The sequence below is a fragment of the Bos javanicus genome, chromosome 15 (assembly GCF_032452875.1).
Source record: "Bos javanicus breed banteng chromosome 15, ARS-OSU_banteng_1.0, whole genome shotgun sequence".
Lineage (NCBI taxonomy): Eukaryota > Metazoa > Chordata > Mammalia > Artiodactyla > Bovidae > Bos > Bos javanicus.
Genome location: NC_083882.1, coordinates 8,785,279 through 8,798,064, shown reverse-complemented (window position 1 = coordinate 8,798,064; position 12,786 = coordinate 8,785,279). Strand labels below are relative to the sequence as shown.

Sequence of the window (12,786 nt, the reverse complement as noted above, 5' to 3'; positions counted from 1 at the left end):
TTGGATCTCCTTGTAGTCCAAGGGACTCTCAAGAGTCTTCTCCAACACCACATTTCAAAAGCATCAATTCTTTGGCACTCAGCTTTCTTTATAGTCAGTCCAACTCTCACATTCATACATGACCACTGGAAAAACCATAGCTTTGACTAGATGGATCTTTAGTCAGCCTGTCCACTTTATATCCCAAGACTGGAGTGAAGGAGCCAGCCATGGTCTAATTAGTATCATCATAAGTGAAAAAAAATCTTTAAAAATCTTTGAATTTTTAGACATAATGCCAGTATAGTCTCAGAAATAAGTCCCTGAAGTTTCATCAAATTTTCCAAGTATAACAGACAGAAGTAAGAGTGGCAACAAACATCCTGGCATTTACAGATCAGGAGAGTTTCAGAGATGCCTGAATATAAGATCTATGAGGACCAGTGTAGCTGTGATGCAAAATTATTTTTTTAAAAAATTCCAGGAAATAGGAATAAAAGGAGTTGAAAGTAAGTCTGTAGCAGGCTTAAATAGGAGATGATGGGGGTTCAGGTGGGATTCCCAGATGACTCAGTGGTAAAGAATCTGCCTGCCAATTCAGGAGACATGGGAGACCTTGGTTTGATCCCTGGGTTGGGATCTTGAAGTGGCTGCCCATCCAATATTCTGGCCTGGAGACTCTCATAGACAGGGGGGCCGGGTAGGCTACAGTCCACGGGGTTGCGAACAGTCCAACACGCCTGAAGCAACAGAGCACAAGCACAGGGGCTCAGGTTCTGGCAAGACCGAGAGAGGCCACGTGAGGATTCCAATATCAGTATTCTTGATGAGTTAAGTGTGGAGGGCAAAGAGAATAAAATACGTGAGGAAAAAGCACCCAGAGTGTAGGCAGAGATGTGTGCACAGAAGCGAAACATTGTGATGGCCAGAGCCCAGCTGACTGCCTTGCTCAATTCCTCGCTCTACCTTCCAGCAGCTGTGCAACTTTTGGCAAGTTGCTCAACCTCCTGCTCCTGGATTTCCTCATCTGAAAAGTGGTGGTCCTGATAATAAGTGTGTTGGGAGGATTAATTGATACATATAAAGAATTTTAAATAAGGCTTGGCATATATCAAACCTTCAATCAGTGGCAGTTATTATTATTATCTTTGGTTATTCCCCCCTCCTCATCTATTTTGTTTGTTATTTTTTGTTTGTTTTAGTCTTATTCCATCCATTCATCTGTCAGTTACTTGGAAACAGCTGTGCAGCAAGAGAGTGAATTATATATTCTCCCTGTAAAAATCTCTTCTGCCCCCCAAAATTACCCTAAGAGAGAGAGAATGAGCCAGCTGCCTCCCTGGTGCAATGGAAAAACAGCAAAAGAAAGAGCACTTGAGATCTGAGTTCCACTTGGAACTCTTTCAGATCTAGAAGCAGAGTTTAGATAAATCAGCCAGGTTCCATGCCACTTTTTTCGTTTGCAAAATGAGAGCATGAATTTAAAACATAGATTCATAACTCAAAACCTAAAGAGATCATGTAAGAAATATAAACAAGTGAAGTAGTCCCAGAAGTTAGACCATAGTGAGTGGTGGAGAATCTGGCAAACTAAAAAGAATATGCCCTAACTCATGGGACCAGTTGATAGCTCTCATCTACCAATACCCAAGGAGTCAAACTTGGTATCACCCACTTTTCCCAAAATAAGCCACAAATTCTTATTTTCAATGAACTGTTGGAATTAATCAATTTAATACATTACTTGGGCAAGCAAAATATGGCTGAAGACCCTTTGGTCATCCATATGTGAGCATAGATCCAAAGAACTTTCTAAAATTCTTCCTGGTTGTGATTTTCCATCATTCAAATATGATGGGATGCCCAAATAGGACATCTAGTTTCAATCCAAAGCAAACATCCTATGATCTAGTCAGCTACTTTTTAAGTTTTTAGTTTAATTGGAGAATAATTGTTTTATAGTGTTGTGCTGATTTCTGCCATATAGCATGCATAAGCTACACATATACATGCATCCCCTGCTTTTAAGCCTCCCTCCCACCCCCTCGTCTTACCCCTATAGATTGTCACAGAGTACCAATCTGAGCCCCCTGTGTTATATAGCAACTTCCCAACTAACTATCTGATAGATGGTAATACGTATCTTTTTCAGTCCCACCTTCTCCTGTCCCTGCTGTGTTCACAAGTTCATTCTCTACATCTGTGTCTCTATTCCTGCCCTGCAAATAGGTTAGTCAGTACCATTTTTCTAGATTCCACATATATGTGGTAACATATGATATTTGTTTTTCTCTTTCTGACATACTTCACTCTGTACAACAGGCTCTAGCTTCATCCACCTCAACTGAACTGACTCAAATTCATTCTTTTTTATGGCTTAGTAATATTCCATTGTATATATGTACCACAACTTCTTTATCCATTCACCTTGTCTGCAGACAGACTTTTTGATACATATGAAAATGTTCACTAACTAATAAATGGTGCAAATTGAAACTTTTGGAAGTAAATTGAATGAGGTCACGTTTTTACATGCTTAAATTTTCAATGCAGGTCAGCATGGTTATGTTTGATACTGGCCAGAATACTGGAGTGGGTAGCCTTTCCCTCCTCCAGGGAATCGAACCCAGGTCTCCCACATTGCAGGGGGATTCTTTACCAGTTGAGCCACAAGGGAAGCCCAACAATACTGGAATGGTTGGCCTATCCCTTCTCCAGTGGATCTTCCAAACCCAGGAATCAAACCAGGGTCTCCTGCATTACAAGAGCTATCAGGGAAGCCCCAATGTTTGATATTATTTATATCTAGAAAGTGAAACAAAAATTTACTGTTCAATTCTTGTTTCATTGACCCTCATTTAATTAGATGTGACCATTGATCCAAGTTACTTTCTAATATTTCACAATATTTAGCCTCTTTGAGTGCAACTGTGGAATGCCTTTTAATGTCTGACATTGATTTAAAAACCTTAGAGCTTTTAAACAGAAGCTAGGGTGCTAGTTTGGGAAATAATTTTCTGACTATTTTTCTTTATTTCTTACTTTTTTAAAACTTCCATCATTCTATTTTAAAAAGTACTTAAACTTGTATAGTGCTACAGAAAGGTGAGAGAGAAATTTCTTTCTCTGCTGCTGCTGCTAAGTCGCTTCAGTCGTGTCCGACTCTGTGTGACCCCATAGACGGCAGCCCAACAGGCTCCCCTCTCCCTGGGATTCTCCAGGCAAGAACACTGGAGTGGGTTGCCATTTCCTTCTCCTTCTTTCTCTAGAGATAGAGATAGAAATCCAACCACATATTTTGTGCTTCTGAAATTATTTATCCCCCCTGCAATCTTCTTTGGCAAAGATATAATTACCTCAATTAAAAAAAAAAAAAGTTGAAAAAGGCATTTGGCACACAAATCTCTGCAGTGCATTCACTGAAATGATAACCAAAACTCCTTCTAAATAACAAATGATATTTAAAGAGTGGATTTCTTTGAAATAAATCATATCCCAAATCCAGGAGATCAGGTTATACACACTTAAGAACACAAGCATTTCCTTTCATTTACTTGCAAAATCAAGAATTTTAGCTCCTATTAAATACCAATGAAAAAAATTGTTGCAAGTTTGCTGATAAGAATTCTAGAATATAATAAAATTAGAAGCTTTTCACATAGTTTTTTGTTGTTGTTGTTGTTGTTGTTAATGGTAGATGCACAAGTAACAGGCAGTTGGAAAGTGGGATGTGGGAAACCACTGAGCAAAATAAAATAAAAGATATTTAAAGGACAGAATGAGAAATTGCAAATTATACCATGGCAGAAACTAATGTCAACTTCTGTGTAAAGATTAATGTGAATTTATCAAAGTACTTTGAGTTAATGCAAATATAATATGTAATTTTAATGAAAGCTTTACCAAAAAAAAACCATTGCTTAGTACAAACTTTGAAAAAGTCTTTTGTGGACTTCTTTTATAGTAACAAGGGCAGATTTCTTTACTTTTATTTTTTCAATTAATAATATATGAAGACTCTCCAGTTAGGCATGTGGCCACCTTCCATCAGAAAGTGAAATATTCTCAGCAAATGGCTATAATTCCCTTTATATGTCTAAAACATAAAAATATTATTTAGAACTCTGCCTTTGCCATCTGGTTGATTGAATCTAAATAGATTCATCTGAAGTCTTAGCAATGATAAGCTTCATCTGAAATTTTGGCAGTGATATGGGGTTAGAATCAAAGTCTCTACAATTTTCACGGGGTAGGAGTTTTTTGACATCGACTGTGTACAGATTGGTTGAACTAACGTATGGCCTTTATTCTGCCATTTCATTTAACGTGTGTTTGTGACACAGTATTTATGATTCAGCAATGTCAAAGCTGAAAATATTTTGTTCCTCACATACAGTACAACCTCAAATAAAGTGCATCTCTTGATGGATGCCAGTCAGACACGATGTATTTGGAAAAAAAAAAAAAAGCAAAAACTAAAACAGTGCAAAAGGCCACTGAGCACAGACACGAATGAAAAGGTGGTTTTGAGCAACAGCACCGAGACCTCCAGGGACTTTCCTTTTCAGCCCATACCAGTCTTAAAAGTCAATGCATGCCTTTTAAATATCATGATTCATAACACATTCTTTACACAATCATGGAAATGTGGCTGTGTGGTCGGAACAACAACAAAAGAAATCAAATGAAACTTAGATCCTGTTTGTACCTTCACAAGGTAAAAGGTAAAATAGGCGATATTTTCTGAATAGATGTTTTAAGTGCCAAGAACTATGCTAAATAGTTTATATGTATTATTCCAGTTAAAACTAACCTTACAAACCTACTAGCTAAGTATTCTCAATATGCCTGATGACAGATGATGGGACTAGAGCTCAGGAAGAAGTAAAGTAACTTGCCTGAAGGTAAATAATTTTCCAGAAGGCAAAAAACAACCTTAGCAAGCAAAAAAGCCAAGCCTGACTCCTAGTCCCTTCTTTTGATCATTATGCTAGTCTGGCAGACAATTTAAGTCAGATAATTTAACTGCTTCAGAAACATCCTAGTTAATCCAAGGATAAAGATCTTCTTCGCTTGTCTTGCTAGATTTATTTGTCATTGGTAAGGTACTGATGAGACTTGACCTCGGAGAAATCCAAAAAGATCATCTTTTTATCCTGTTGTGTTTTTCGTAATCACCAGAGCCCTTCATTTAAAAAATCAGGGAAAAGAAAGTAACACCTGTCATATTCAGGGGCAATGCTTTGGTAGGCATAACTTGTTACCCCCGTGGTTTATTATTTCCATTTTCCTTCATACAGAACCCACTGCTGCTCCCACAGATGTCAAGGCTACAAGTGTATCTGTGTCAGAGATTCTTGTTGCATGGAAACATATTAAAGAGAGTCTAGGAAGACCACAGGGATTTGAGGTATGAACAGAATTCTTGAAAATAAGCCTTATTATTTCTGTTGCCATTGTTTTCTCCTGAAGAGATGGTTTGGTGACACTTTAACAAGATTACATTCCTTTGAAATTTTGCTCTATGGAAAATAAGAAATATACTATTTTACTGATATTATGCTGCTCATTAGCTGCCTTATTTTTCAGGATAGTAGTTTCCACAGCACCAGGCAAAGGTTTTTAAAAAATGAAAATAGATAGACCTTAACATGAAAACCAGGACCTACCAGCTGCTATTTACCAGTATCCAATTCCAGTTAAAAATATTCTTGTGTATTTCTGTCTCATAATTTAATGTATGAAACAAGGTTTCCTACTATACTGTTCATGGCACATCTTACCTCCTATGCTAACTTCTCCAATTTGCTTGAAACTTGGTAACCTGTACCTGTTTACTCAAATGGCTTTTTGCCCTTAAATTGTGTTGTTTTTAAACATAGTTATGCCAGTCTTATAATGGTGAACATTTTATAACAATTCATTGACTTCAGTAAAATTTTAGCCTCCACATGGACTCAAGGTCTGCAGGCAGTTTGTGAACTGGAGTATGCCACAAAAACTAGATCCCACGCTTTCATCCTGATCTTATTGTTCCCTTTGCCAGTGAGGCATAGGATTAGAGGGGTAACTTATAAAATACAAAGAAGTAACATCCAATCCAAGATCGTAACTGTCTTTAAACTTTTAATGTTTACTTTCTTCTGTTTAAACTCCCACTTACAGAAAATCATCTTGATTTTTGAACAATGATGTAATATAAGACTTGTATACCAACATAGTTTCCAGGCTAAAAATCACCTTTCTTTAATCTGTTTGTGTTTTCAAATAATGCCTAAGAGTTATTTGATTAATATACGACTTGCTTTCGATAAAGATTACTGTGATTGGGAGTTTATACAATCTTCCTAAGAGTTACAGCAAAGGACATTTATGGAAAAACATTACTTATAAGTATCGTGGATTTATTTCTATAATTTTGCTTCAATTCATTATTTGGCAATAATTCAATATGTATCATACCAGGATCACATGTTTGTTTTATTAAAATCTCTTTTTCTCACTATTCGTGCTGCAGGGACCATGTCTGTTTACCAGTGAATCTAAGGGCTGTGAATGCAATAAGTATTTGTTGAATGAGTGAATACGCTTCACGGTCAACCCCTTTTTGTCCCTCTGTAGGAGACATGGGAGTGGCATGCCCAGCTCCGCTTCACTGGGCCAGGGCGACATCCCCCAACTGCTGAGAACATTGGCTGTATATTGAGAATTGTCCTCCACCATTATTACCTGAAAAGATACCTTCCTCATAATCGGGCAACCCTAGGTCAATTACACTGATTGAAACTCCTCCCTTGATTCAAGGAGGAAACAACTTAATGGTGCACATTATTATCCGGAGCCTTTGTCATGCACATCAGACCAAGGCTAGATTATCTGGGACCCCATTCTCGCTCAGTTCCCTCTCTTTCCCCATCCTCTTCTCCTCCCTTCCTTGTAGATATTTACCTGCAAGCCTTCTCAATAAATCACAATGATCAAATCCCTGTCTCCAGGACTGCTTCTATGGAACCCAATCTAAAACAACTACACAAGCATAGGTCCAACTAGAACATTGAATTAGAACATCTGGTGCATGTACTTATAGAAAGTCAGAGTGTATTCTGTTGTACAGAACAGTGAGGATCCGGGCTTCTACATCTCAAAGTGGTGTTCCTCTCACACAGCCAGATCTTCAACTTTTTTCCCCTGTCTGTACTAATAGTGTGACATTCATATTCCCACCATGATTCACCTGTAATAACAGCTATTATCAGTGCTTCCCTGATAGCTCAGTTGGTTAAGAATCCGCAGGGGACCCTGGTTCGATTTCTGGGTTGGCAAGATATGCTGGAGAAGGGGTAGGCTACCCACTCAAATATTCCTGGGCTTCCCTTGTGGCTCAGCTGGCAAAGAATCTGCCTGCAATGTGGGAGACCTGGGTTTGATCCCTGGGTTGGGAAGATCCCCTGGAGAAGGGAAAGGCTACCCACTCCAGTATTCTGGCCTGAAGAATTCCATGGACTCCATGCATCCATGGGGTCGCAAAGAGTCAGACACAACTGAGTGATTTTCACTTTCAGCTTTTTCATATTCCCACCATGATTCACCTGTAATAACAGCTTCTCCAGAAATCACATAAGATCTAGATTTGTGCACAATCCTTCTCTTTCTAAATATAAATCACCATTCATTCAACAAATATTTATTGGAGGCATACCAAGTAACAGACACTCAGCTAGATGCTAGGGATAAAACAATGAGCAATTTGAAGTCCCCATTTTCATGATGCTTATGTTGTAGTAGGGAATGCCAACAATAAAGAAGCTAACAAATAAATATGTGGTATAATTTCAGTTGCTGATGTATACTCTGCAAAAAGAACTGCTCAAGAAGGTAGCATCGACTCTGTTGACTATAGAGGTTTGAAGAATCACAGTTCCCAGGTTGTGACATTTGACATGATCATATGAGAGATAGGGGGTGGGGGGCAGAGAGAATAGCGAACTCAAAGACTCTTACTTAAAAGCATCCTGACCTTGTTCAAAGAACAGAACAGGAGTAGTATTGGTGAGATAGCAGTGAACAACAGGGAGAGTGGTAGTGTGATGAAGAAAAATGGCCAGGACAAGAACAGGTTGGGTGGAATCAGTCTTGGGAACCACAGGGACTTTAGATTTCATCTTCAGTATAAGGAAAAACCATGAAAGGATTATGAACAAAGAAAGTCAAGCCAGGATCTGACTCATATTTTAAAAGGGTCTCTTGCTCTAGAGGATAAAGAATAGACTCTAGAGAGGACCTCAGGAGATCAGTGGAAAAGCAGTCCTTCTGACCTAGTGGATGATGACTTTGCTCTTAGCTAGAACAGTAGCAATGGAATCGATGAAACATGACCTTTTAAGATATATTTTGAGTGGAAGTGTGACAAGATTTGATTATGAATTGGATGTGGACTATGAAAGAGAAGTCAAAGGTAATTCCAGAGCTATTTGACCCAAGAAACTGGGTGAATGACAAATCACTCACACACATAAGGAAGTCATGGAGAAGAGCATATTTTAGAGAAAAAATAGATATTAAAGATTCTGGGTTTGATTTGTTAAATTTTATACACATTTTTATTTCAAAAGAAGTTATCAATTAAGTCTTGTTTTAAGAGAAAGTTTAGAGATAGAGCTATCACTCTGAGGATTCATCAGTATATTAAGGGTATTTATACATGTGCTAGCCGAGATCATTGAGTATTGATAAAGATGTCTGAGGATTGAGCCCTAGAGTCCCTGACCATTTGGAACAGAAGAAAGAAAGAGGATATGGCCAAAGAAACTACAGGAGACATGAAGAAGTTCAAAAGCCAAGAAAATAATTTTAAGATGGTGTGTTCTACTGAGTCTAACAAAAGCTGTTAAGAAATTCAGAATAGTGAGGCCTGAGACTGTCCAATGGATATAGCAATGCAGAGATCCTACTGACCACAGTGATGCCAATGATCAAGGTTTGACTAAAGAATAAGGTCAAGATCACTCCGGAACTACACTCAAGAGTGTCAGAGCACAAAGTTTTTGCTAAATCTATATTATTCAAAATGACAACTTACAAGCAAAAATGGAATATCCTTAAAGATATAAGTGAATAGGGATTAATCAAATTCTGAAGCAATCATCACATGACTGAATTCTTAATTATAATAAATCAAGGCAAATTCTGACAACTAGTTTTATATGTAGAAACAACACAGAATCCATGGGCACAATAGCAGTTATACTATTTTATAGTACATTATAAATTGAAGTTTTAAAATGATGGTATCTTGTCACCAAAAAGAATCAATATCTTGTTATTGGGAGTATCAAATGTATGCTTTTATGATCAGAAAATAATTAAAACCTTCAGGACCACCATGGTGGTTAAAAATCCACCTTTCAGTGTGGGGTACATGGGTTCACTCTCTGGTCAGGGAACTGAGTTCCCACATGCTTCAGAGCAACCGGGCCCTTGCGTGGTGATTACTGAGCCCCCAGGCCACAACGAGAGGTGTATGCTCTGCAACTAAAGATTCACATGATGCAGCAAAAGAGCCTGTGTGCCACAACTAAGATCCACTGCGGCCAAATAAAAGACAATAATTGAAAACCTTATATAATTCAATGGCCAAATATGACATTGTTATTTTAAACAAAATATAGGCAGCAAAGATTGTTTATAAATATATACTATCTCATAATTGCATAGATGCATGTAGATTTTTAAAATATGATATAAGTGAAACTTACCAGCATTACTCTCCCACCCTCTCTTTTTCTGCCCTCTCCCTCCCTTTAAAAAAACCCCCTACCTCTGTTCTTCACCTTACCACTTCAGAGCTTACTGTTGCCATTGACTCCTCGTCTTTTTAAAAAGCCAATACAATATTGTAAAGTTAAATAAAATAAAATTTAAAAATAAATAAATAAATAATATATCCTCAACTAAATATTTATAAAACTTACTAACCCCTAAAACTTAATGTTTCATCGCCTCGCTGTCCCCCTCCTGTATTGCATCCCAATCACAATATTGTTATATTTACCAATAGTGTAATTCCAAGCATAGTGACAGTGAAGCAAGTACATGCTTTTGTCACCAAAGTAATGAGACTAGTTTTAAACTGTCAGTCCTCTGGGTAATTCTTCTAGCTCACATTGCAGTTTTACCTGCAATGTTTAAAGCAGTTACTTTAAAAGCACTAACGGTGTGCCATTTTGAAAACAGTGGAGACGGTGTTTCGGGCCAGCTCTCTTGTTTTTCCTGAATTGAATGTGTGAGTAAGAGAGAAAAGGTTTTGCTGTTATGAATACTTCATCCTAATGAATACAAGTAAGTAAGTAAAATAATATACGTAGGTAACAGTATATATAGCTAGCAATACATGCAGAAATGCCAAGTTCCTTTAAGGAACAGAAGGAGAAGGAGTAACTAGACCTTGATGAACAGTGGTATAAGTAGAATGTAAAGCAGTCAGAATTAGGTGAGCAGAAACAGATTATAAAGGGATAAATAGATCATGAGAAGAGTTTGTATTTTATTTCAAATACAATGAAAAGCCATCAGGGCAATTTTAGGAGGAGACTGACAATGCCTGATTTACATTTTTTAAGATATTACTCTGGCTGCTGTTCCATGCAGAATAAAAGGGCAAGAGGAGAAAGGTCAGGAGTCGAATCAGGAGGTTATTGCAATAATCCATGCAAGAAATTATGATAACTTAGACTAAGGTCGTAAGAGTGAAGCAGGAGGAAAGTAGACTTATTTTAGAGGCAGGGCTGGCAGAATTTCCTGATTGATCAGACATGGAGGGAAGGAAAATGATGATTCTCATATCGGGCTTGGTCAAATGGATGCATAGTGGTGCCATTTATTAAGTAATAACAATAACAATACATTTTTAAAAGGGAAAACCTGGACAAAGAAGAGATTTGAAAGTGGGAAATAAAGAAGTGTGTTTCAGCTAAAAATCAAATTTGCGATGCCTAGTGGATATCTAAGAGAATAAGTCAAATAAACAATAGGCTAAGTGAGTTTACAGTCTAATTAGGAGATCAGAGCTGAAGACACAAGGGGGCAATCACAGGGCTGGTATATAAAACCTTTCTACTACATGAATGGACAAATTTCCAGAAAGGGGAAAGAAGAGGAAACAAGAAGAGATATGAAGGGAGAGATTGCCTGTGACCTGGTGCACTCAGCATATAGAGGTTTAGCTGAAGGAAAAGAATCATCAAGGAGAATAACAAGGAGAGATCAGCTTGATGGGGGGAAAATCAGGTGTGTGAGGGATCAAAGAAAGTAAAAGAGCTAATCAAAAAGAAGCAAATGGTCAGTTGTGTTTAAACTTGCTAAGAAATCGAGATCAAAGCAAAAAAGTGTCTAATTGTTTAGAGGTCACTGGTGATCTTCTGAAAAATTTCACAATTAAATGAATGATCCCTTATGTTACCAATTTAGTTACGTACAACAGGCAATGGTTGGGGGGGGGGTACTCTTTTTTTCAGATATAAAATACCCTTAAGATCAAGCACTATGCTATGCTATGCTAAGTCACTTCAGTCGTGTCCGACTCTGTGCAACCCCATAGACAGCAGCCCACCAGGCTCCCCCGTCCCTGGGATTCTCCAGGCAAGAACACTGGAGTGGGCTGCCATTTCCTTCTCCAATGCATGAAAGTGAAAAGTGAAAGTGAAGTCACTCAGTCGTGTCCGACTCTTAGAGACCCCATGGACTGCAGCCTACCACGCTCCTCCATCCATGGGATGTACCTGTATGTAGTTTACTTGGCTCTGAAATGTTTGTGTTTTCTCTTCTATTAATCTTGGGAGGCTACCCCCAAGCAAGGTCATTTAGAAGGAAGATGGAGCAATAGTCATCAAAGGCAATAAAGTCCTTAAAGCCCTTATAGCATCACTTGATCTCCCCTGCTGAGTGCTCCTCACTATGCTCTCCTTCCCCTGTTCTCACTCAGTGCTCCTGGGTTGACTCACAGCCTGACTCTGATTGTGATCCAGATTGTCAGACAGATCCGAATCGTGTTTGTCCCTGGTCTGAATTTCTGTGTGTTTTGTCTGGATCTCAGTTATCATTTCTTACTCATTCATTTATTTATCCATGTGATAGTTGTTGAATACCTGCTTTGTTTTGGTGCAGTGCGTGGGGTAAAGCAATAAGTAAAATAGACAAGGTCCCTGCCTTTAGGAAGCTCACAGTCTAGCAAGGGAAACTCTTATTTCACTTTCCTTCATTTTTGTTTTTTTGGGATTTTATTGTTGTTGTTTGGTAAGTCCTGGCAGCTCCTTTTATTTAATGAAACGGTTTTGACATTCTTTTTCCTGATGAAGCCAGACCTATAGGGCAGGAGTAAGGATCTCAGTGGGAGGGTTTCCCTGACACCATCTGTCAATTTCCTACCTACAGTTGGCATTGTTGTCTTTTATAAGGAAGCCTCCATTACATCTTAATTTAGGAAGTAATGAATCAAGCATTTTGACTTAAACTATAGTCATCAGCAACTAACACTTGCAAATACATTAACCAAGTAATTCAAATCAAACTGATTAATTTTTGTTATTAAAATGATTAATTGCTCTAACAGAATGGTCAAAACAATTGATATAGTAGAAATAACAATGCATAAAGACAGGGTCAGAATGATGACAGCCCCTAGCTCGACAGAAAATAAAATGACTTTACAGTAAAGGGCTTCAGGAAATTTTAGTAATGTCATCCCTTTTAATTTATAAGTGGGTCCACCCATGGAATTTCTGAATGTCACAATTAGGCTAGATTAGAACT

The 12,786-nt window shown here is 38.0% G+C and overlaps 1 protein-coding gene across 1 annotated transcript in view; it reads left to right on the top strand.

The window, feature by feature from the left end:
• The window catches only part of CNTN5 (contactin 5), a 1,653,888-nt gene that overhangs the window by 1,604,503 nt on the left and 36,599 nt on the right, over window positions 1-12,786 (top strand). Inside the window, exon 21 of the mRNA XM_061440146.1 lies at window positions 5,280-5,389. Coding sequence (XP_061296130.1) covers window positions 5,280-5,389 — 110 coding nt within the window. The remainder of the gene's footprint in view (window positions 1-5,279; window positions 5,390-12,786) is intronic.